The sequence below is a fragment of the Miscanthus floridulus genome, chromosome 5, assembly GCF_019320115.1.
Source record: "Miscanthus floridulus cultivar M001 chromosome 5, ASM1932011v1, whole genome shotgun sequence".
NCBI lineage: Eukaryota > Viridiplantae > Streptophyta > Magnoliopsida > Poales > Poaceae > Miscanthus > Miscanthus floridulus.
The window spans coordinates 46,359,360-46,384,856 of NC_089584.1; the positions used below are offsets into that span (position 1 = coordinate 46,359,360).

General features: G+C 42.3%; 1 protein-coding gene across 2 annotated transcripts; it reads left to right on the forward strand.

Moving 5' to 3' along the window:
- Positions 1–20,625: 20,625 nt before the first annotated feature.
- On the forward strand, positions 20,626–24,447 carry LOC136452111 (protein ABC transporter 1, mitochondrial-like). 2 transcript variants are annotated; one of them, XM_066452752.1, is made up of 8 exons: positions 20,626–21,215; positions 21,356–21,584; positions 21,702–21,854; positions 22,022–22,180; positions 22,598–22,757; positions 23,181–23,290; positions 23,478–23,594; positions 23,712–24,447. In XM_066452752.1, exons 1-8 carry the CDS (start codon positions 20,713–20,715, stop codon positions 24,099–24,101), a joined length of 1,821 nt encoding a protein of 606 aa, XP_066308849.1. In that variant the 5' UTR covers positions 20,626–20,712; the 3' UTR covers positions 24,102–24,447. The 2 variants fall into 2 exon arrangements, with proteins under 2 accessions (XP_066308849.1, XP_066308850.1); XM_066452753.1 differs by having other exon boundaries at positions 20,799–21,215; positions 21,364–21,584.
- Positions 24,448–25,497: the final 1,050 nt, after the last annotated feature.

The following is a 25,497-nucleotide window of genomic DNA, read 5'->3' on the forward strand; positions in this document are numbered from 1 at the left end:
TGATGGAATGATATTTTTTTTTGGCTTAGCCAATGACTGACCAAGTCATTGTTTTGGCATTGCCAACTATACTTACTGTTTCAGACCACTCAGAGAAGTTCAGTATTCACTGGTGCAGTAAGTGGACATGGGTGTGCATCTGCTAGGCTAGGGTTAGCATTTTTTGAGAGAAAAATTTAGAGCTGCTACACAAGTATATACTCGAATTTCAAACAGACTTCTAGTTGGGTTGACATGTTAAAGAACTCGAATTTTTTTTTGTTGAAGAACTCCAGTTTTTTTTTACTGTCTCAGCCATAATAGTTTCAAACAGACTTCTAGTTGGGTATACATATACATATACAAGTGCGCTTGCTGTCTCTATTTAACCAGCACCAACAGTGTACGTATACATATACAGTGTGCATGCATGTCCTTGCTAAACCAAATTTAATTATATTTTTACAATTAGATCATATTGTGAGAACTCATAATATAATAAGCAGGACTAATGTTACTATGTTTTATATGCAGGGAACCATTGACGGATGAAATGTGGACAATTTATTTACAATTGAAGGGGCATTCTGAGGAAGATGAACTTATCGAACTTGAAGTCGATAGAGTTCATCTCACATTTCATAACCTGATGTATTTCAAGGAACAGTTTGGCTATGGATCAAGGGATTATTTATACTACAAGAAGCGTTGCGGAGGCAATGTAGCTACAATTGAGCCCATTGAATATTTACGAGATGCAGATAAAATGCTACATGACAATGCTAAGGAAAAGGAAATCAGGTTGATAATGTTTGATGATCAGGGACTTTGTTTTTTTGCTGCATGTTTATAGTTAGTTTAGTCATATACAGTTCTGAATTATCTCTTTTATACTAGACTTTGTTGCTGCATGTCCTTGTTCAACCAAATTTAATTGTAGTTTTATAATTAAATCAGGTTGATAATGTCAAAGGAGCCCGAAGTTCAGGGAGATGTCAGCATAACGCCAATTAAACAACATGGGGGGAAGCGAAGACATGCTGATACTGGAACTGATAGGCAGCAACTTGATGCCTACAAGGTTTGGTTAGTAGAAATGCAAGAGGAAGACCCAGAAATAGGTATACTCATTATTTCCATAACTCATTAAATCGGTTAGGATCAGATATAATGTTGTTTTGACAATTGCATTTGGTTAAACATGGTTCACAGACTTCAGGGATGACTTCAGGGACGAAACAATTGATACGTACAAGGAGTGGCTCAGGCACACAGGCCGGCGTCGCCATATGCGTAAATAAATTTCTTTAATCACATCATCAAATACTTGTTCATTGAATAAATTAATTGATATATGCTCTTTTTTTTGTTGTGTGTAGTCTCGTTATTACAAGAACATTCAGATACAGATAATGATCATTTGTCTCAAGGTGAGGGAGGTGAGGGAAATCAGGAAAGGAGAACAACAAACAATAATAATAATCGGCCATCTCATGCAAGAAAACCAAAGGAAGGGAATGGTATATGCTTGTCTCTTATTTTTAAAATGTATGTTGTAAACTCTTTTGCTGACCATGCGTGTTATATTTGTCTCAAATGTGAATTAGGTGTATCCAAAACCCGTCGACGTGGATGTCTCAAAGGTTACAAAGCAGCTGCTAAAAGAATCAGGGGCGGAACTCAGAAATTAAAAGTTGAATTTGATGCCTTGACGGGAGGACCCTGTGGTGACAACAGTCGTACATTTGTGGATGAGATTGTAGTGTTCACTAGGAAAAAGACTCCACTTATAGGAGTGAAATCTTGGAAGAAAGTCAAGGAAATTGTAAAAGAATCAATAGTACAAGAGATGATGGTAAGTAAATTTTGAGCTTTAGCCTAATCTAATGATTTCAACGCCTCTACTTTACTCTTATATTGGTCATTACATTGAAACAGAAAATTTGGGACTTAGACACTGTTGAAGATGCTAGTGAAAAGATATTGGCAATTGCCAAAGAGAGGTACAAAGGATGGAGAACTTCATTCAGTTCTACATACAAGGCATACTCCACTGATGCTGAACGTATGAAGCATAAGCCTGAAGACTTAGACATCGTGGAGTGGTACTACTTGATCCAATACTTTGGATCTGAGCAATTCCAGGTTTGTTTGTGACCAAATTTGTTACTAATCCCGGTTTTGTAATGCAATTAACAGCACTATGCTCATTCACCTTTTGCAGAAACTTAGCACAAAGAATTCAGAAAACCGAAAGAAACAAAAGACTAAGCATCTCATGGGAGCGAAACCATTTTCCCAGATTCGTTTCGAACAGGTAATAACTACATTAAATAATATGTAGATTACTTTCTGAAATATATGGCCATCACCTAATGCTACATTTTTGGCACCTTAGACAAACCGTGCTACAGGTGAACAACCTACTGATCTGCAACTTTGGATGAAAACTCACACCAAGAATGGGGAATGGTCAACTAATGAAGCTAGGGATGTTTATGTGAGTTCTTTGTGTATGTTTGCATCATTAAAATTACAGCATGTTTACCTTAAAATTTGGAACTTCTTAATCTTACATGCTCCTAATTTGTTTGACATGTTACACTTAGGAAAAAGCTTGCATCGAAGTTACAAATGTAGAAAGAGGGAAGGATAGGCCTTTTCTTACAGCTGAGGAGGAAAACTTAGTTTTCCAACTCAACTACTCAAAAACTCTTGGAACAAAATCATACAAGTCTCATGGACGTGGCTACATGGCGAAATATCCAACACGAAGAGCTCTACTGAAACAAAAAGAAGAAGATGCAGCTCGTGCTGAATTGGATGCCCAAGAAGAAAGAATGCAGCACCAAGAAGAGGTTCGAGAACTAAAAGAACAGCTTGCAAATGAAGTTTCAGCAAGGCAAAAAGATAAGGAAGAAAGTAAGAAACAAATGGATGAAATGAGGGTAGAATTCCGTCAGCTTTTGCAACAGGTATCCCCTTTGAAACATGTTTCAACTATTGTTTTAGCTCCGTATTCCTCTAATTTCCCTTGCCTTCTGTCCTGCACAGGCTATGTCTGGAACCATGATCCCCACACAGGTTTCAAATGGACCTACTAACCAGAACTTCATCACACCACCACGCTTAGAGGCTGATGCTGTACAGGTAATCTGTTGTATGATCCCGACACATGCTTCCAAATGAAATGCATTTTGTTTACACCAAAGTTTCTTTGTGGCAGACTGCTGAACCACAAAGCGTAATGACTACAGAAAAGGAAGTTGTTGCACCTCACACCATAAAAGCAAAGAGTACTTCAGCTAGGAATATTTTTACAAAAACTAATGCTGCTGCTGGATCAACGATGAGTTTTGTTAGTTCCGATCAGCTATTGAGGACTCGTAATCAGTTAAAGAATCAGCAGGTATGAATAATGTTTTGATTTGAATCCTCATAACTTGATCTGCACGTGATGTTTACCATGTCATTGCTAGATTTTTTCCTATGCCTTCTGTTGTGTATGCCCTCCAGTAAAGAAACAAGTGATGTTTACCATGTCTATTTAATAAACTTTGCCATTCCAATTTCTTTACTGACTACGGTTGTTTTGCACTTGACATTTAAGATGATTCAGTAACTGATCGCTATTGCTTTTGTTTAACATGTGGGGATAAATAAACTACATTTGACAACTCTAGTGTCCCATTGGATTCTCACAGAATTTATTTATAGATTGAATTGTTAAACATTTTTTCCTAGCAGTGACAAGACACAGTTGTTCTCCTTCTAGGGTTGATCTCAATTTCTCTTGTTCTATGATTGCTAATTACTCCTTTAATTTAATCATATATGTTTTCATGAATCGCAGAGAAACTCGGACAGCCAAAACAATTAGAGAAAGCTTCTATGGCTTAATGTTGATGGCCGGCCACAACAAGAATGACAAGTTACAAAGATGCTTATTTGTGGTTGTGTAGCTGATTGTCGATGGAGCAACCAGCGAACTCATTATTAGATCGATTTATTATATGCTAAACAATGTTGTGAACTAAGTTAAATATGGTTTCTTTATTTTGTTAGTTGTAGTCATGTTCTTTAAAGCACAATTCTGGTCATTGTGTGTTACTTTGGTTTGAGACAAAATTTGAATTAATGAATGTATCAGTTGGTTATATGTGATGTGCATGCTGAGAAAATAATCTAAAAACTGCTATTCAAATTCCCCTCGTTGCGATAGAATAATAGGCAACCATTGATTTTGGTTGCAATATGCATTATTGCGACGAACTTTATGTGTTGCATTACCATATCATCTATTGACACCAACAATTGTTTGTTGCATGTGCCCTCTATTACCACCAACACAAATTTGTTGCAACTTCCATATATTACCTCGAATACTAGTTTGTTGCATTATCATATCATCTATCGCCACCAACAATTGTTTGTTGCATGTGGCCTCTATTACCACCAACACAAATTCGTTGCAACTTCCATATATTACCTCGAATACTAGTTTGTTGCATTATGATATCATCTATCGCCACCAACAATTGTTTGTTGCATGTGGCCTCTATTACCACCAACACAAATTCGTTGCAACCTACATATATTACCTCGAAGACTAGTTCGTTGCATTACCATATCATCTATCGCAACCATATCTGATACGTTGCAAAAGCACTTTGATGCAATGGATCACACTTTGCAGTAATATGACCATATGGCCACGTAATTTTGGAGTGGCAATACTTTTCTATTGCAACACTTTCGTTCGTGGCAATCATGAAATATTGCAGCCAAGTGTTTCGTGGCTATAGAACCTTAGGCAACCAATCTAATCGTTGCAATATTTGTTCTTGCAACCAAGTATTGGTTGCAGTAGGCTTTTTTTTTACATTGCAATAGCAAAATCTGTTGCAACACCACATCTTCAGTGGTTGCCTGAGGCTATTGCACCGTTCCAACTGCAACCATCTATCGACCACCAGACTTAGATGCAATTGATTCCAGTTGCAACCAAAATAGCCATATTGCAACCAAATATAGGCGTTGGCCAAGGCCTGATTCCTAGTAGTGTCTGGTGCCAGATGATCTGCTATGACAACTCCACTGTGGCACCTCCTCTCTCGGCACGCTCTGCGGCCTAAGCGACTGCTGCTGCTCTCGTTGTCTCTGTGTCGGGGTACTTGTGCTTCTTAGAAGTAACCTGCTTCGTTGCCTTGCCTTTCGGTCCAGTAGGCTAGCGAGGCGGGTGCCTCTGATCGTCATCTCCCGGACCACCACCAACATTCTTGGTGCGAGCCATCTGATCTGACAAGAAGATGAACTGCCGCTGATGAAGATCAACTATCAAACTGACACTCCCGAGGCTTGGCCTCGATCCTTACTCGCGAGCTTGGCTCCGAGTTGACTGCCAACTGCCACAAGAGCCTCAATGACACCGACTCGTTGTACGATGGAATAGATGGATATACAAATAAATACAATATATCTAATAGAAGCAAAAACCCTAGGAAGCAAGCAATGTAGGTACGAAATTGAAGCGACGGGCATGCTACCTGATGAACCGGCGATCCAAGAGAAGAAGAGACGTGTCACGCGGGGGAAACCTCGGAACCGGTTGGGGTTAGGGTTATGAACGATGAATGAATTGACTGCCCTGGATGTGATTTGAAATCAGTGCTTTGCAATTTGGTCTAGATTACAAGCAAATCAAATTGAGAGCAAGGGTTGGGCCTTACCAATGAGGAGGCAGGGCTAGGGCACAAGAACTGCTGCTGCAATGGCGCTTGGAGGCTGGCCCGAGCACTGCGGCCGATTGGCGCGGTGGAGGCAGCACGCTAGCTGGCGGCGCCGGGCGTACGGGCTTGGCTGCGGCACGCAAAGGTCGCGGGAGGCGCTCGACCATGGAGCAGGGGTGAGCACGGGCAGTACTCTGGCGACAAGGAAGCTCGGCGGCGTGGAAGAGCTGTGGTGGCGCAGCGGCTAGGGCACGGGCTAGGTCACGGCAAGATGCAGGGAAAAGGGTACGGCAGATGCGATTAAATAGGTCCCCCAACACGACAAGAAAGGAAACGGAAAAAGAGTCCTAAAGCCGCATGAGATCCACTGACCGGATGCTCCGGTGGTAGCGACCGGACGCTACCACCCAGCGTCCGGTCGATTCCAGAGAGGTCAAATTCTTCTGGAATCACGACCGGACGCGTCCGGTGGTCCATGACCGGACGCAGGCAGGGTCCGGTCAGCTCAGCCTGATTCTCCTTCAAACGACCGGACGCTGGATCCCTTCCTGACCGAACGCACAAACACAGCGTCCGGTCACTCCTTCAGTAGTAGTTCACCTCCTGTGAACTGACCGGATGCTTGACAGCAGCGTCCGGTGGTCCTTTTCTAGCAAATCTTCAAAGTTCCTTCGTGCTGCCTGTTCCCAATCAAGTCCCAACTTGAATAAGATCCAAATAAACACCAATTGGGACTGATGTGAGTGACCTCTCTCAAACCCTCATATTTTTCAAAATATTTTGCCTTAGGCTATAATTCTTTTTAAGAAAATAGGCAATAAGAGGGCAAATGGAACAAAACAACAAAACAACATCCATGCATATGCAATACTTTGTAAGTAAATCTAGTTGCTTGTCAAGTTTGATCCAAGGTTAAGCTTCTTCACACGCTTTTCGGCGGTTATCTTAACCATGTTAGACAAGACCTATATGCATTGCCAAAAATTAAACATGTTGTATATTACAATGAATGCAAGGGACAACACAAGCTCAATTTTTAGTGAAGTTGCTAAAGTCAAGTACATTGAGCTCATTCCGCAATCTACAAAATGTAGCCTCATCTAGTGGTTTAGTGAAGATATCCGCTAATTGATCTTCGGTTCTTACACCTTCTAGTGATATATCATTTTTAGCAACATGATCTCTTAGAAAGTGATGGCGGATATCTATGTGCTTGGTGCGAGAGTGTTGAACCAGATTATTTGCAAGTTTTACCGCACTTTCATTGTCGCACAAAAGAGGTACCTTTTCTAGAACTACACCATAGTCTAGCAAAGTTTGTTTCATGTATAAAATTTGTGCACAACAAGCACCCGCGGCAATGTATTCCGCTTCGGCGGTGGACAAAGCCACACTATTTTGTTTCTTGGAGGACCAAGACATAAGTGATCTACCAAACAAATGGCACCCTCTGGATGTGCTCTTTCTATCAACTTTGCATCCGGCGTAATCCAAATCGGAGTAGCCAATTAATTCAAATAAAGCTCCTTTGGGATACCAAAGGCCAATGCTTGGTGTATGCTTAAGATACCTAAGGATTCTTTTTACGGCAATTAAATGTGTTTCCCTAGGACTAGCTTGAAATCTAGCACACATACACACACTAAACATGATGTTGGGCCTAGATGCGGTCAAATATAACAAACTACCAATCATTGAACGATAGAGAGTTTGATCAATCGGGTTACCTCCCTCATCTAGGTCGAGATGTCCATTGGTAGGCATTGGTGTCTTGATTGGCTTACATTCATCCATCTTGAATCTCTTGAGAAGATCTTTTGTGTATTTCTCTTGAGAGATGAAGATGCCTTCTTTCATTTGCTTGACTTGAAAACCAAGAAAGAATGTAAGCTCACCAATCATCGACATCTCGAACTCCTTCGACATCAATTCACCAAATTCTTTGCATGAGTCTTCATTTGTTGATCCAAAGATGATATCATCAACATATACTTGAAAAATGAAGATATGCCCATCAAGCTTCTTGGTGAATAGTGTGGTGTCGACCTTCCTAATGGTGAAGCCCTTCTCAATGAGGAAGTCCCGAAGGCGCTCATACCAAGCTCTTGGGGCTTGCTTAAGCCCATATAGTGCCTTGGACAACCTATAAACATGATTAGGATATCTAGGGTCTTCAAACCTAGGAGGTTGATCAACATAGACTAGTTTATTAATAAAGCCATTTAAAAATGCACTTTTCACATCCATTTGATATAGTTTCATTTCATGATGTGATGCATATGCAAGTAGGATACGGATGGCTTCTAATCTTGCAACCGGTGCAAAGGTCTCTCCAAAATCCAAACCTTCAACTTGAGAGAACCCCTTTGCAACTAGTCTTACCTTGTTCCTCACAACAACACCTTGATCATCTTGCTTGTTGCGGAACACCCACTTTGTTCCAATGACTCTTGCACCTTTTTGTCACTCTTCAAGAGTCCAAACTTCATTGCGAGTGAAGTTATTCAACTCTTCATGCATGGCATTGATCCAATCCAGATCTTTAAGAGCTTCTTCTACCTTGGTAGGCTCATAGCAAGAGACAAAAGAGTGATGAGAAATAAATGAAGTAAGTTTTTGTGATCGAGTCATTACACCCTTTGATGGACTCCCTATGATGAGATCTTGTGGATGATCTTGTAGGAGAGGTGTATTTCTTCTATTGACCACTTGAGGAGGAGGTTGTGGAGCATCAACGTCTTGTGCTTGTTCCACCATTTGCTCATGGGAGATATGAGTATCTTCATTTTCTACTCTCCCATCTTTTTCACCATCTTGTGGCACACTTGATGAAGAAGGTTGGTTAATGACTTGTACATGATCTTCATCATCTTTTGGCTTGATGTCTCCCACCAGAATATTCTTCATAGCCTCCCTCAATGGTTCATCACCTACATCATCAAGATTCTCATGTGCTCCTTGGGAGCCATTAGATTCATCAAATTCCACATCATATGTTTCTTCAACCAAGCCGGTGGCATGATTAAATACTCTATATGCTTTGGACTTCGATGAGTAGCCAACAAGAAAACCAATATCACAACGTCTTTGGAACTTCCCTAGGTGTTGCCGCTTCTTATAGATGTAGCATTTGCAACCAAACACCCTAAAGAAGGAGACGTCCGGCTTCTTCCCATTGAGCAACTCATAAGGTATCTTGCCAAGGAACTTTTGAAGGAATAGGCGGTTGGATGCATAACATGTGGTGTTGATTGCTTCTGCCCATAGAGCTTTGGGGGTGTTGTACTCATCTAGCATTGTCCTTGCAAGAGTGATCAAAGTCCGGTTCTTCCTCTCAACTACACCATTTTGTTGAGGAGTATAAGTTGCGGAGACTTCATGTTTGATTCCAACTTCATCACAATAGGCTTCAATGTTTATGTTGTCAAATTCTTTGTCATTGTCACTTCTTATCTTCTTGAGCTTCACTTCAAATTCATTTTGAGCTCTCTTGACAAACTTCTTGAAGCAAGATGCAACTTCGGATTTGTCATGAAGGAAGAATACCCATGTATACCTTGAATAGTCATCAACAATCACAAGACAATAGAGATTCCCTCCCAAACTCTTGTAGGTTGTTGGTCCAAATAAATCCATGTATAGGAGCTCTAGCACTCTTGTGGTTAACATGAAAGCTTTGGTTGGATGAGTATTTGCAACTTGCTTGCCGGCTTGACATGCACTACAAAGCTTGTCCTTCTCAAACTTCACATCCTTCAACCCTCTCACCAAATCATTCTTCATAAGCTTATTGAGTGAGCTCATCCCAACATGAGCAAGTCTTCTATGCCATAGCCACCCAAGTGTTATTTTGGTGAATAGACAAGTCTTCAAATTTGCATCTTTGGAGGTGAAGTCCACTAGATATAAGTTGTTGTATCTAAATCCATTGAATATCACTTGATTGTCATCTACCTTGGATACAACAACCTCCTTCTCGGTGAACAAACATTGGAAGCCAAGATCACACAATTGTCCAACAGATAGCAAGTTGAAGCTTAATGAAGCAACATATAGCACATTGGAGATGGAATGATCATTTGATATTGCCACTTTGCCCAATCCTTTAACCTTGCCCTTTGAATTATCTCCAAATGTTATTTTCTCTTGTCCATCTACCTCTTCATCTAGTGAGGTGAACATACGAGGATCACCGGTCATATGTTGAGTGCAACCACTATCAATAACCCAATGACTTCCACCGGTCTTGTAGTTCACCTACACACAAGAGATTCAAGCTTTAGGAATCCAAACTTGTTGAGGGCCCTTCACCTTCTCAACAAGTGACTTAGCCACCCAAATCTTCTTAGGCCTACTCTTGTTAGGGGGTCCTAAGAACATGACTTTCATCTTTCCACTAGAATCTTTTCTAAGCATGTAGTGAGCATTGAAAGCAAAGGGTCTAGCATGCTTGAGCAAGGGTTGTGGCGGTGGAGTTTGACACTCATGAGCAAAATGGCCTTCTTGTCCACACTCAAAACATCTCTTTGGCTTTGGCTTTGGCTTTGATTGTTGTTGTTGAGCTTGAGCCTTCTTCTTCTCTACACTTGCCACATATCCAATGCCACTTCTATCCATCTTCATGACGATATTCATAAGTAGCTCACTTTGGAGGTGCTTGCCTCTAGCAAACTTGCTCAACCCAATCTTGAGATGCTCTTTCTCCAATTTGAGCTTCTTATTTTCTTCCTATAGAGCATCATCTTTCTTCTCTTCCTTGAGCTTCTTGTTTTCTTCTTTGAGCTTCTCATTCTCAAGGATCAACTCTTTGTCATGATCAAGAGTTTCTAGCACAATGGTGTTGTGGCTTTTCATCTCTTCAAGATCTTTCATGAGCTTCTCATTATCATTCTTGAGCTTGACATACTCATCATAGTCATTGCACTCAACCACTTGCTTGCCTTTGCTACTAGATCCTTGCTCAATGCTCTCATCAAATAAATCATCACATGATGTAGCTATATCAATCTTAACAACATGGTTAGTAGCATCATGTGGCTCATTTGGTAAAAATTCTTGAGCAATAACAAGAGTATCATGATTAATCTTAAGAGTAGTGTATTCATCTTTTAGCTTGTTGTGGCTAGTGATGAGCTCATTATGCACCCACTCAAGTTTATCATGTTTATCTTTAAGCTCTTTCTTAGAAAATTTGAGCTCCTTGAGTTTGGATGATATAGCATCATTTGTTTCTCTAAGCTCATCATTAGTCTTTTCCAATGTATCATATTTTGCTAAAAGTGAATCATTTTTAGCATCAAGCTTTTCATTTTTAGCTCTACTCTTTCTAATGATCTTAGTGTATTTTCTTAGTATTTTGACAAGATCATCATATGAAGGTGAATCATCATCATCGCTATTGCTATCACTATCATCATCACTAGCATGTTCATCATCACTACTATCACCATCATTTGATACCTTGTGTTCACCCTTGGCCATAAGGCATAGGTGTGTAGAGGATGATAGCGGTGGTGGCGGTGAAGATGAAAGATCAATAGCAATGGCGGCCACCTTCTCATTGTCACTATCATCATCGGATGATCCACTTAATGAATCAATGTCCGTGAGCCAATCACCGACGATGTAGGCCTTTCCACTCTTCTTCTTCTTGTAGAAGTCCCTCTTTTTGCCATCTCTCTTCTTGTATGGCTTGTTCTTTTTCTTCTCATCTTCATCTTCATTGCTTGAGTCATCTTTCTTGCCCTTGTTCTTATTCTTGAACTTGTCTTTCTTGGGCTTTGTGCATTGATGAGCTAGATGGCCAAGTTCGCCACAATTGTAGCAATCCATCTCGGAGATTGGCTTTCTTCTTGAGCTAGTGAGGAACTTCTTCTTCTTGCCGTCAAACTTGATGCCACTCTTATTTAGCTTCTTTAGCATCTTGGCAGTCTTCTTCACCATGAGAGCAAGACTTTCTTCATCATCTTCTTCATCACTTGAGCTCTCATACTTAAGTCTTGCTTTGCCCTTATCTTGGCTAGCTTTGAATGCTAAGTCCTTCTCTTTCTTCTTTGTAGAGGATGAGCCATCTTGTGGCGTGATGTGCATGTACATCTCATGAGCATTGATCTTTCCCAAGATTTGTGTCGGTGTAGCGGCGGAAAGATCACCTTGATGTAGCACGGTCACAATGTGCCCATATTTGTCAATGGGGAGGACACTCAAGATCTTTCTCACAACATCGGATGATGACATTTGAGTAAGTCCAAGCCCATTGACTTCCTCTACAAGAACATTTAAACGAGAATACATCTCATTAGCACTTTCTTTGGGAAGCATCTCAAAAGAATTTAGCTTTTTAATCACAAGATGATAGCGTTCCTCACGCTCACTCTTGGTTCCCTCATGGAGCGCACAAACGTCCGACCATAGTGCATGGGCGTCTTTGTGGTTCCTTACACGGTTGAACACATCTTTGCAAAGGCCTCTCAAGATGGTGTTTCGAGCCTTTGCATTCCATTTTTCATAGTTAACCTCATCGCCTTGTAGGTTAGTAGCATCCTGAGGTTTTAGGAAGCCTTGAGAGGCGGCTCTAAGAATACCAACATCTAGAGCTTCTAAGTACGCCTCCATGCGGATTTTCCAATATGGAAAGTCATCTCCCTCAAAGATAGGAGGAGGTCCATCCTCGTGAGACATCTTGCTCAAAGTGATTAAGCTTAAAATATGAGCACGAGGCTCTGATACCAATTGAAAGGATCAAGATGCCCAAGAGGGGGAGTGAATTGGGCTAATTCTAAATTTTCTTGCAATAATCAAATCCTATGGTTAGCCCAATTAACCCCTTGTGCCTAGAAAAGTGTTTCTATTAACCTAACGCACAACGGACTTGCAACCTATGTTCCAAACTTACTCTAGCATGACAATTCTATGAATATAAAGACAAGTATTGAATTGCTCAAAGTAAATGCTCAAAGTAAATGCTCAAAGTAAATAGAGAGAGAGGAACGCGACGATGTTTTGCCGAGGTATCGGAGAGTCGCCACTCCCCACTAGTCCTCGTTGGAGCACCCACGCAAGGGTGTTGCTCCCCCTTGATCCGAGCAAGGATCAAGTGCTCTCTACGGGTTGATTCTTCGACACTCCGTCACGGCGAATCACCCAAAGCCGCTCACAACTTGAGTTGGGTCACCCACAAGCTCTGCCGGGTGATCACCAAGCTCCCAATCACCACCAAGCCGTCTAGGTGATGGCGATCACCAAGAGTAACAAGCACGAACTCTCACTTGACCACGCGAAGCCTAATGAGAAGATGGATGCACACTTTGCTACTCTTGATTCACTAATGAGGCTACTCTCTTGGATTCTCAAATCTCAATCACCTCACTAGGACCTTGCTCTTCTTGGCACTCACAAACATGTTTCTTAGCTGTTGGAATGAGCAAAAGTAACTCCACACACGAGTAGAGCTTCTATTTATAAGGTAGCCTGAAAAACGAACCGTTATGAGCTTCTGCGGGGTGACCGGACGCTCCGGTCATGTTGACCGGACGCTCCGGTCAGTTCAACCCGTGAACTAGTGAAAATGTGTTGACCGGACGCTGGCAGGGTCCGGTCACCACTGACCGGACGCGTCCGATCGCATTAAACCCTTACTAGAACCTTACTGTACTCGACCGGACGCTGAACCCCCAGGGTCCGGTCAGTACTGACCGGACGCGTCCGGTCATAGATTCCCTTCTCTAGAACCTTACTGGAGTCGACCGGACACTGGACTTCAATGTCCGGTCAGTTGACCTCTCCAGCGTATGGTCGCACCGAACACAGTCTCTTGATCAAATGAACTGACCGGACCCTGCGGCTAGCGTCCGGTCGCACCGGAGCCAATGTCCGGTCAGCATTTGACCCTCCAATCACTTCTAACTCTCGAACATATGTGAATGAAGTTTGCTCCAAAGGATCTTAGGCATTCATAGGAGCTACCTAGAGCTAGTTTAAACAAGTGTGCACCACACCTAACTCACTAGACTCAACTAGGTCAAGCTACCCGTCCATACCCCCCTTAATAGTACGGCCAAAGGAAAAAACAAAGTCCTAAACTACTCTAAGTATCTTTCCAACTCCAATCAACACTTAGAACTAGTCATCCTTAACCTTGTCGTCAATCCTTTGAAAACCAAAATGATTTCCATCGTAGGGGCATGACCACCTCGATTGCCCAATCGATCTCCATTACCATGACCTAACTTAATTGCCTCTGCAAAACACACGTTAGTCATAGTAATCTTGTATTGACATTAATCACCGAAATCCAACTAGGGGCCTAGATGCTTTCAGGGGGCATTGATTCGTGAATCGCCGAAAAATCTGGTATGGCTTGTCTAAACTCTAGCATCGTAGTAAGAACTGAAAGATGGAAGGTGATGAAATGGAACTGATTGCTCAACTCTTGCTTGAAAGTAGAACAAGTGCTTACATAGAATGGCTAGATAATAAATTAATATGGCTATTAATAATAACATAAATAAGGACTCACTATTAGTATTGCTTACTACAAAAAGGAAACCAGCAAACCCTAAAGCTTATCATATTCCTTGGAGTCGGGAAATTATTCTCACTAGTCGGATAAGTCTTGCGAGTACATTGTGTACTCAGGGTTTATTTACCCTGTTGCAGGTAATGTTTGTAGAGCACCATTGTGTGGAGGATTTTTCTGGTGGGCACAGACGGATCCTCGTTCTTTATCGCTAGATGTTTACTTTTGATTCCGTTGTTTAATATTCTGCACTCTGCCTTTGGAAATGTAATAATATAATTTTTATGAACTCTGGATGTATGAAATGGATTAAGTATTGTAACTCGTTCTCATTATTGGATCCTTAGGGAAAATGTGGATCTTTTGGGTTCTCCCTTAGGGTGTGCCCGACGGATACCGCCCGCTGTAGCTTGCTTTTGGGGTGCTTAGTGTCTGGTGGAAGACAAGCGCCTCCTTAAGTGTGCTATTTCGGGCGGTTCTGCCATAGGTGGGCCATCCAATGACCAAAAGCGTGAATGCACGGTGTCTTCCCCACGGACGGCGCTAACTGTCGGTGTGAAAAGTGTCCAACAAGTAAATATTTATAGTTTTACCGTACGTTGTGATCGGATTTGGCCTAACACTCAATGACACATGATTTATACTGGTTCAAGCTACGTGCCCTACGTCTAATTTTGGTCGGTCGGTGACTTTATTCCTGAGCCTAGGTGCTTGATGTTTGCTATGGGGTTACAAACGAGTAGGAATAAGAAGGGGTGTGTTAAAGGCCCGGTCAGACTCTGAACCAAAGGGCCTAGAGTGACTAGGGCTCTAACATGCGCTAAGTATTAGAGCGTATGCTCTATGTAACTTTAGAGTTCTAGAGCTATTGAGGTTCGAATAATCAGCCACTGAGAGCGTCCTCTAGAGAGGAGAGAGCTCATCCCTTTTTATAGTTGAAGGGGATGGCCTTATAAGTCAGAGAGAGAGAATGGATACGTGTGCTACCTAGTCTTGTTGCCCACACTATCGGGTACGAGACGGTCGTCGGTGCCCACAATACTGTTTATGTTAGACGCATGTGGTAGGTTTTACCATGTTCGCCTGGTATGGCAAATGTCGGTGCCTACAATACTGTAAGGCAAATGTTGACGCCCACAACACTGTTTGGGTGGGTTCTGACACGCCTGGAAGCTTGCATAGTACCCATCTGGCATGGCCTAGTGGCACTATTCTATAGGTGTGTAGGGTATGGCAGGTACGGTCCTTGGTATTGCGGTTGACTTGAGCGCCTTACCTTATCTGCTCCGCCTGATCCTTGGGTCCTTACCGAGCGGGCGTCCCTGGTCGACCGTTCCCAGTCGGCTCCGACCATGTTGGTCGGCGACGAATCACAAGCAGAGGCCCGGTGTATCTCTGGTCGAAAAAGGAGGTTAGAGTCGGACTGTGTCCCCACCTTAGCCAGGCCTTCTGGTCGGGGATCGGGTCATTCCCTAGCCTATCATTATGTATCTGGGCCGGCCCAAAAGGCGCGTGTTGTCACGACGCCGTCTGCTAGGCCGAGTCTTTTGTAGGGGAATGGGTCCATTGGGGACCCTGGGTTTATGAACCCGATAGAATATAAATACCAAAGTGAAATCAACATGATAATATCAGTTTAGAAATACCACATGTGAAAACCAGTTTGATTTATACCACTTGCAATAGGTGGTAGATATTAGAAGTATGATGCTTAACTCCGGGGACTCTATTTTCCTTGCAATGAGACTACTACACACATGATAAGCTTGAAAATGTGTTAGTCTCGAAGCATCCAACTTGTAGAGTAACCTCCCCCTTAATTTATGCACACAAGTATGGAATACTTGTAGAAGACATGCACATTGATTTTAGAATAAAAAATACCACTTGAAAGATGACATCACATGAATGTGAGAATCATTTTCAAAGGTGATATTCAGGAGAAATTATCTACAATTTAGACTTTGGCACATATTAGATGAACAATTGTAAAACAAGCTAAGTGCCTTGCTCCTAAACAATTTAAACCATGTAGGTTTGCTCCAAGGGTTAAGAGTGAAACCGAGCAAGCCTACCATATGATTTACCTAGTGTATGCATGACAAAAGATTTAAGCATGCAAATGCAAACCTAGGCATGAAAAGGAACTAGATGCTAATTGAAATTGCAAGAAATTAAATCTAGTTACCTATCATGGGAAGGGGAATTTGGGTCCATAGTATTCACTAACCCACTTGGCAATTGACATGATCCAATGTGATGCACCCCATAAAATGCACCCATACTTTGCCAAGTCTCCAAATTCCCCAAAGTCCCTCGAACTTCTCACTTCTCTTTCGGGATCCAAACCTTCTTGGTGCTTTTCATGTTGGAAATGATCTCCTTTGGCACCCAAACATGTTTGGCCCCATGTTGGCTTGCTTGTTCACCTTGATGGCCACCACCTTGTCATTATTCTTCTTCTTCAAGAGATAAGGTGTGGAGGCTTTTTTGTCCACCTTGTTGGTGTAGGTGTTGGAGAACTTGCTTGTTTGTTTTTTCTCTTTCTTCATTGCTCCTCCCCCATTTTTCACCTTACACTCATAGAACTTGTGGCCTTCCTTGTGGCATACGTAGCAAACCACGGTTTGTCCTTCATCAAGCTTCTTCACTCCCTTGACGGTGTTATCTTGATGAAGTTGGGTTTGCTTCATATTGCCTTTCACTTGAGTCAAGTCCTTGGTGAGGCAAGCCACTTCTTGCTTGAGTTGCTCATTCTCCATTGCAACCTCTTGTATGCATGTATCTACAATAACTTTCTCAACACAAACTTAGTTGCACAAGGGTGAGTCTAAACATAAATCATTGCAAGAAGTAGAGGCATCCTTTTTAGGCATGTCAAAAATTGAACCTTTCTTTTTAGGTGCCTCGGTGGGGTAGAACTGATGGCTTCAAGATTAGCAACTTTATTAGTTAGCTCATCACAATGTTTGCACATAGTTTCCATTTTAGCAAGCAAACTTTTATAAGCATCTTGTGAGTTAGCAAACTTTTTCTTTAATTTTTAATTTTTCTTTACAAGTTACTCATTATTGATTGTGTAATTATTTGTGTTTGCACTAGTCTCAAATTGCTCAATTTTAGTAGATAGCTCCATACTAAGATTGGCAAAAGTTTCATATTGTTCAAGCAAAGTAGTATAAGCTTGTTGTGAGCTATCTAGTTTTTCTTTTAATTTTTCAAGCTTCTTTTGTTGACTGGTGCAAACTTTAGCAAAGTTAAGATTTTCTTACACAATTTTATCATAAGAAGGTAGCTCATCATCACTATCACTATTATTATCGCTATCACTAGAGATAGACTTTTTGTTACCTCATGCCATAAGGCACACATGAGAGGTGCTTGATGATGAGTGCTTGTGCCCTCGCCTCTTGTGATGGTCTTCTTCTTCACATGAAGAATCATCCCATGACCTTATTGATGTGAGGGCTTTGTCCTTGCATGCCTTTTTCTTTGTCTTAGGTGTGGGCTTGTTTGGACAAACTTCCACAAAGTGCCCTAACTCGCCGCATCCATAACATCCTTTCTTTCTTTGCTCATTTCTTTGATTGGTGAAGATGAAATCTTGAATTTGGATGGGCACACCCTTGACATTGAGCTTTTGGATCATCTTCTCCACCTTGTTAATAAGTTTGATTGATTCTTCATTAAGGTCGGAGGTGGAGGAGGAAGATTGATCATCATCACTTGAATCATCATCATCTTCTTCTTCTTTTTCATCTTCACTTGAGGAGCCTGAGCTTGAGCTTGTCTCAACTAGCTTGCCCTTCATCTTCTTTTTCTCACTACATGTGAGAGCTTTGTCTTTGCTTGATGAAGATGCTTCTTCTTGACCCATCTTGCATGACATTTCAAATGCCACTATCTTGCCAATGACTATGGCTAGGGTCATGGTGCTCAAGTCCTCCATATTGAGAAGAATGGTGGTGATGCTTTTATATTTCTTTTGTGGTAGCATGGAGATGATCTTCCTCACGATGTCCGCATCATCTAGCTTTGTTAATCCTATTGAATGGAGCTCATTGATAATTAGATTCAAACGAGAATACATACCACGAACAAGCTCATCATCATTCATCTCAAAGGAATCATAATTTTGTTTAGCTAGATAATATTTTTGCTCACGGACATTAGTTGTGCCGCCATGGAGCTCTTGGAGTTTTAACCAAATTTCATGTGCCGTATTTAAAGTGAACACTTGGTTAAACACATCCATGCTAAAAGATTCAAACAAGCAATTCTTAGCTCTAGCATTGAAATGAATTTCTTTTTCTTCACTCTTTGTGGGTTTATCGGGATTCTTAATGGGTTTCATCCTGTCATGAGTGACTCTCCAAACACCTAAATCTACCGCCTCAAGGTGATAAGCCATTCTAGCTTTATAGTAGGAGAAGTTAGTGCCGTCAAAGTATGGAGGTCTAGAGGTATCCATCCCAACCACTCTAACTAGCGTCGGCTCAATGGCGATGAAGCCAAAGGTCCAAATTGGGCCAACTGGCTCTGATACCAATTAAAAGGGGACCGTGATGCCTAAGAGGGGGATGAATTAGGCAACTTAAAACTCTAACTCTAAACTATGGCCTCTTTTTCTAACCTTAGCAAAACCTATGCAAAAGATAAATTTTCTAAATGTGCAACTACAGTTTTGCTAGTGTGTTGCTATCTCTACCGCAAAATGAGTTATGCAAACAATGTAAATGCGGAAGCTAAAGAGTAAGGTAGAGATATGCAAACTCCCGTCGATGACTCCGGTATTTTTACCGAGGTATCGAGAAGCGCGCAAGCTTCCCCCTAGTCCTCGTTGGAGCCCCTCGCAAGAAATCCCTCGCAAGGGCCAAGCTACCGGTCGGGTATCTCCATGGATAGACTCAGGTCTTCCCCATGCGCAAGTGAGTCTCCGACATGCCTTCCGACAAGCCTCTCCCGGATGCTCCTCGCCGTCTTCACTATCAAGCTTTCGGCTGAAATGTCACGGGCCTTGTTCCCTCCGGTACACGGCGATGGCCACACCACAAACGCGGTTGGTGTGATCTCGCAAGACTACAAGCCCCTCCGATGTAGAACAATGGTGCGTGCAAACACCGAGTGGTAAGAGATATGCAAACCTCACTAAACACTAGGCCTAAACCTAGAGCAAGTGCATAAGCGGTGGTCTAATCAACCTAAGCACTTCGCAAAGTACCTATGCTAATCACCTAATGAATCACTAAGCACTATGTAAGTGGAGATCACTAAAATGGTGTAACAACACCCTTGGTATATTTCCTCAGCTCAACACTTCTCAAATGGCCGGTTGGGGGTCTATTTATAAGCCCCACTGAAAAAGTAGCTGTTGGGGACGAAACCCACTTTTCTGCTACTGACCGGATGCTAATCACGTCCTGACCGGCCGTGTCTGGTCGTCCCGACCATTGGAGCACGCGCATTGATCGGACTCAGCTTAGAGTTCGGTCATCATCGACCGGACGCGTCCGGTCGCGTTGGCGCCGCTCTCGAACATCTCTAGAATCGATCGGACGCTGCACTTCGTGCGTCCAGTCGTCCAGCCTGCTGCGTTCGGTCACGCTGAAAACACTACTGTGATGATGAACAGTGTCACCGGTGCGTCCGGTAACTTGCTTCGCTCAGCGTCCGGTCACAGCTGCTGACGCCTGCTGTTGCCTGGCACCTGATCGGAGCGTCCGGTCACTGATAGGGCCGCGTCCGGTCACCTCTGTGGGGCTCGTTTCTTCGCGATCTTGCGTTCGGCTTGGTTCCAATCTTCGTGCTTGGACTTTGCTTGACCTTGTATGTCTTCTATGCATTTTCATGTCTTTCTTGAGGTGTTGATCATCGGATCATCACGTCGCATTCGTCCAAGTCACGTTTTGCATCCTATTGAACTACAAAACAATCACTTGTAAATCCATTAGTCCAATTTAGTTGTGTTGGTTATCAAACACCAAAATCCAAAGTAAATGGGCCTAGGGTTCATTTTCCTTACAATCTATATTTGCATCGGTAGAAGTATAGTTCTCCTCTAACCGGACCAAGGTGTTCTGCTATCATCGTGCTCTTTGGTTCAAGTCATTGTGTTGCCTCTCTTGTTGTAACCATAGAGTTACAAGTTAGTTCTTGGGATGGAAATTCCCAAAAGTTTGTACTTTGGTTTTAATGCTTAATATATTTGAGTTCTTATAAAAAAATGATAAGAAAGGTAACTCACTGTTCCTCATTGCTCGTTAATTAGGCAGCTCACTGTACAGTGTACACCTCGTCGTGGAGGCAACTAGACCACTGATGGGCTTCGGCCTAGCTAACAAGCCACGTAAGCGGCCCATAATAAAGTGAAATTTACGAGGGGCCCAACACCAAGGGGTGCCGTGCCGTGTGAGTCTCGCCGCGCCTGCCGCCTCCACGCAGCTCCTCTCTCTTCCTGGTCCAGGGGCCTCCACGCCTTCCCTTCCCATGGCGTCCAGGGATCTCCGGCGCCTGCTCGACGGCGTCGCCCTCGTCGCGCGCGAGGCCACGCGGGGCACCTCCCCGCGCGACGCCCTCAGGTCCGCGCTCCTTGCCGCCACCGACCTCGCCGGCCTCACCAGAGGCACCCCGCGCCGCCCGCCGCCCCCTCCAGGCGCAGGGCCGCTGCCCGCCACCGAATCCTCCCGCCCCTCCTCCGTCGTGTACTTCTCCCACGATGACGCCACGACAACGCCGCAAGATCATGCACTCGAGCGGCCCCCGCCCCCGCTGGCGCAAGATGCCCCGCACCCCGCGCGGACGCAGGAGACCGTCGAAACTGGTACAACCGTCGCCGTCGCAGCTGAACCTGCTGCCGTCGCGGCGGACAGGCCCGAAGCCGCGGCGCCTCCTCCTGAGCCCTCGCCTTTGCCCTCAGCGGCGCCTGGGGAGAAGAGGCGGCGGCTGCGGGAACGGAAGGTTCCATCCACGCCCTTTACCAGAGCACTCGGGTAAGCTATCGAACTCATATCCATTCAACTGAAATTTAAAATAATGCACGTTCGTTTCAGTTTGAGTCTATGCTCCATCTGAATTGGAGAGATGATGAATGAATTGTGTTGTTTTTTTGGTGATGTGCTGGAAAATTAAGGTTTGCAGGACTGGGCGCCGGGCTAGCGTGGGGTACTCTTCAGGAGTCAGCTCGTCGGGTGATGTATGGCACCCCGGTGGACACAGAGGGCAAGCGGTCAGCTCTCTCCCCATTCTTGTCTGATCAGAATGCCGAGCGTGTTGCGCTTGCGCTCTGCAGGATGCGGGGAGCAGCGCTCAAGGTGGGGCAGATGCTGAGCATCCAGGACGAATCCCTTGTACCTCCACCGGTAGTATCTCAATTCTGATGCCACAGTTTTGGTCCATCCTTTTGTTTGATGCTTCATTTGCCATAGCCTTGTGATGTCCAAGTGTATTCGAAGTGATCTTTGGTCAACTTAATGTAGGTGTTGGCAGCTCTTGATATTGTTCGTCAAGGTGCTGATGTTATGCCAAGGAAGCAGCTAAATTCAGTCCTTGATGCCGAGCTAGGTCCTGACTGGAACTCCAAGTTGAGGAGTTTTGACTATGAACCGCTAGCTGCAGCTAGCATCGGGCAGGTTGGTTCCACAGAGAAAGTTGCCCTATCTATGCTAGAAAGTTCACTAATTGTGAAATTTGAGCATTCACCTCAGCACTCTATTATACTAAATATGTTGTTGGGTGCTGCTCTCACTGTTAAGCCATATCCTTTGCTTATATATCATTTCTTCTTAATTTTAACCAGGTCCATCGAGCGGTTTTGAAGGATGGATCAGATGTTGTCATGAAAATACAATACCCTGGGGTTGCAGATAGTATAGAAAGTGATATTGAAAATGTTAGGCTACTTCTAACTTACACAAACCTCATTCCTAAAGGTCTTTTTCTTGATAGAACTATGAAGGTAAATCTTTTCCTTCATTATTTTGATAGAAATATTTATTATTCATTCTGTTCTTTTTTTCCTCGTCCTATTTCTGCCTGCTGTCTCAGCACACTTTTGCTTTTTTTTATTCTTTCTGTCAAAATTATAATTGTTGTGCAAACATAGACTAGATACTGTGAAGTGCTGCACATATGAGTATGTTATAAGCTTCTTTTCTGTATGACATGAACAATGGTTGATCTTTACTTAATATACAAATGAAAAGAAAACCCAAAAAGATTTATGGAATTTTCAGTAGTCACATCAAGCAAGTTGCTGTCTACTGGTCTATATTGATATTTTCTATGTTTTATCTTATATTCTGGTAACAGAGTAAAAAACACTTTGATAAACATAAAGAAATAAGCTCTTTGATATTCATGTTATACAATTCAGGTGGCAAAGCAGGAGCTGGCAAGGGAGTGTGATTATGTGCTAGAAGCAAGTAACCAGAAGCGTTACAAAGAATTGCTATGTGATGGTGATGGCTATTATGTCCCAAAGGTCATTTATCAATTGTCTAGCAAGAAAGTGCTGACCTCAGAGTTTGTTCCAGGTCTTTCTACTTTTGAGTAATAATGCTATGATTTTTTTTGCCTTGTATTTATTGTTTGATGTTACCAGTTAATAACAATGACAATTTGCTGAGCTCTGCTCAACTAAAAATTGTAATAATCCCAGAAATTTGCATGGGATCCTTGTGAATGTGGCTTATCCATTTCAACTTCCTTGTGTATACATTGATCATGAGTGTGTGTTTGTGTGAGGTTTCCTACCTCTTCCATTGCCAGCACTAACTGTACAACCAAAGAGAGAGGTGAGGATGTTTGTTATGGAGTTTATGAAGCCTGGTTATTTTGCAGTATGGATTCAAACATATATTTGTTGCTGTGCTTTGTAATTCATACAGTTTTTTCATGAATTGAATCAGTATATGTTTACTGGAGATCCTAACAGCTTTATCTACTTGCTGGTTTAGGGGTTCCTATCGATAAGGTGGCTCAGTTAAGCCAGGAAACCCGCAATTATGTTGGTTGTAAACTGCTTGAGCTTACAATAAAGGAGTTGTTTGTCTTCAGATTCATGCAGGCATGTGCCACCTGTCATCCCATCTGCTAAATTCCTAAATAACTAGTAGTTAGAGTTGACTGGTTGTATAATTAACATCATGGTAAAATTCCATCAAATTTATAATTTGTGGTGATGTCAACACTGAAAACCTTTCGATTAAACTACTCATTTATGCTGATCTTTAGTTACTACTACTTTGCTGCAGACTGATCCAAATTGGAGTAATTTTCTGTACGATGATGCTACAAGGAAATTTAATCTGATTGACTTTGGAGCAGCCCGTGATTTTCCAAAACACTTTGTAGATGATTATCTACGAATGGTATGAAACGACAATTACTGCATACTTCAATTGTCTCAGAGTCCAGAGTCCATTATCAGAATTTTTCCAAAACACTTTGTAGATGGTTGGTATCTGATTTGTTCTATTGTTTCTTAGGTAGTTGCCTGTGCAAATAGAGATCGGACTGGTGTCTTAGAGATGTCCCGCAGACTCGGATTCCTTACTGGCATGGAACCAGAAGTTATGCTGGATGCTCATGTCCAAGCAGCCTTTATGGTTGGTGTGCCGTTCTCAAAGTCAGGTGGTCACGATTTTCGAGCGAATAATATCACACATAGTGTTTCCAATCTGGGGGCTACCATGTTGAAGCACAGGCTGACCCCACCGCCGGATGAAGTGTACAGCCTCCATAGAAAGCTGTCAGGTGCATTTCTTGCCTGCATCAAGATTGGGGCAGTTGTACCCTGCAGAGAGATCCTGTTCCAAGTTTATGAGCAATATAATTTCAGTGACGACCATTCAGATGTAGCATCTAGTGCTGGATAGTAGCATCAAAGAAATCTTGATTTTTGATGTCTCGTGTAACTGAAATAGTTCCTTGTCGGCTGCAGCTCATTTTTCCGAGAGCTTGGCAGTCACTCACTCGTAATTGGTGTCAAACGAATGTAAAAGACCTTATTCTGGGTTTGGGTTGTCAATAGTGGTGGTATTATTTGCACAGTTTCTTAGTGGAGGAATAAAGACACATGGACCAAAGTTTAATTTTTGTTGAGTATTTTTAACAGAGTTTATGCTGTGACTGTTTTATAATCGTAGTCACAGAAAATAGTGTCGAAGGCATCGACCATGTAAAAACCTATTACAAGCAGTGGTACTACGTTTCTTGACCTCATTTTCTACCTCGTTGATCTGGGAACTTTGTGACTTTGTGACTGTGTTTGAGCCTTCACGAACATTGGCGGCCTTAATGTATTGTAAATAATTTGTTTTCCTGTGACAATATAAAATAAATATAATTGATAGGTAGGCTGAACACAAGTTGTGGCTGTAGTTTAGTGGCAAGAATTTCGCATTTTGACCGTGGAGACATGGGCTAGGATCCCAGCAGCCACAAATTTGTTACTTTTTTATTTAATTTATTTTGTCTTAGAAACCCAACGCCCTTGGCTAGATGGCTCGTTTAGGCCTTGTTTAGTTCCTCCTCTAAAGTTTAGTCTTTACCACATCGGATGTTTGCACACATGCGTAGATTATTAAATATAGCCTAAAAAAATAACTAATTGCACAGATTACGACTACTTAGTTCATGATTTGATAATGTGATGCTACAGTAAACATATGCTAATAACGGATTAATTAGGCTTAATAAATTTGTCTCGCGGATTACTGAGGACTTGTATAATTTATTTTATTATTACTATCCGAACACTCCCATATGACACCCCAACGTGACACCCCTAAACTTTAGCCCCTGGATTTAAACACCTCCTTACTTTTTTATTTAATTTATTTTGTCATAGAAACCCAACGCCCTTGGCTAGATGGCTTATTTCTCTATTTTTTGCTTTTATATATTTTGCAGAGTTGCTGTTTTCTTAGATTGCTAGACTATTTTAGCTACTTCTTACATAAGTAGTTCCATTCTTTCTTTTTTTTGAACTTTAAGTACTTCCATTCCAGTTAACCTAGTATGGATCTCAGGAGGTTGCCTTTTGCCTATGCAGCAAATATCTTATTCTGATTTTACAAGTTCTAAAAATATAATTCTAGACATCAATTTATGTTCAATTATTAACGTCAATAATTTCCATTGGATCTAATTGTTTTCGAATTGCCATCTTTGCCATAAAAGAATAAAATATATGTCACCAAGAACGAAGTATGCTAGGGAGGACAACGCTATTGTAAAAATTACATCCGGCCCTAGTGTGCCCAAACGAGG

Coding starts and splice junctions, on each gene's coding strand:
- LOC136452111 (XM_066452752.1), top strand. CDS start 20,713: ATGGCGTCCAGGGATCTCCGGCGCCTGCTCGACGGCGTCGCCCTCGTC. Junction 21,585..21,701: donor AATCCCTTGTACCTCCACCG/GTAGTATCTCAA, acceptor AACTTAATGTAG/GTGTTGGCAGCTCTTGATAT. Junction 21,855..22,021: donor CTGCAGCTAGCATCGGGCAG/GTTGGTTCCACA, acceptor AATTTTAACCAG/GTCCATCGAGCGGTTTTGAA.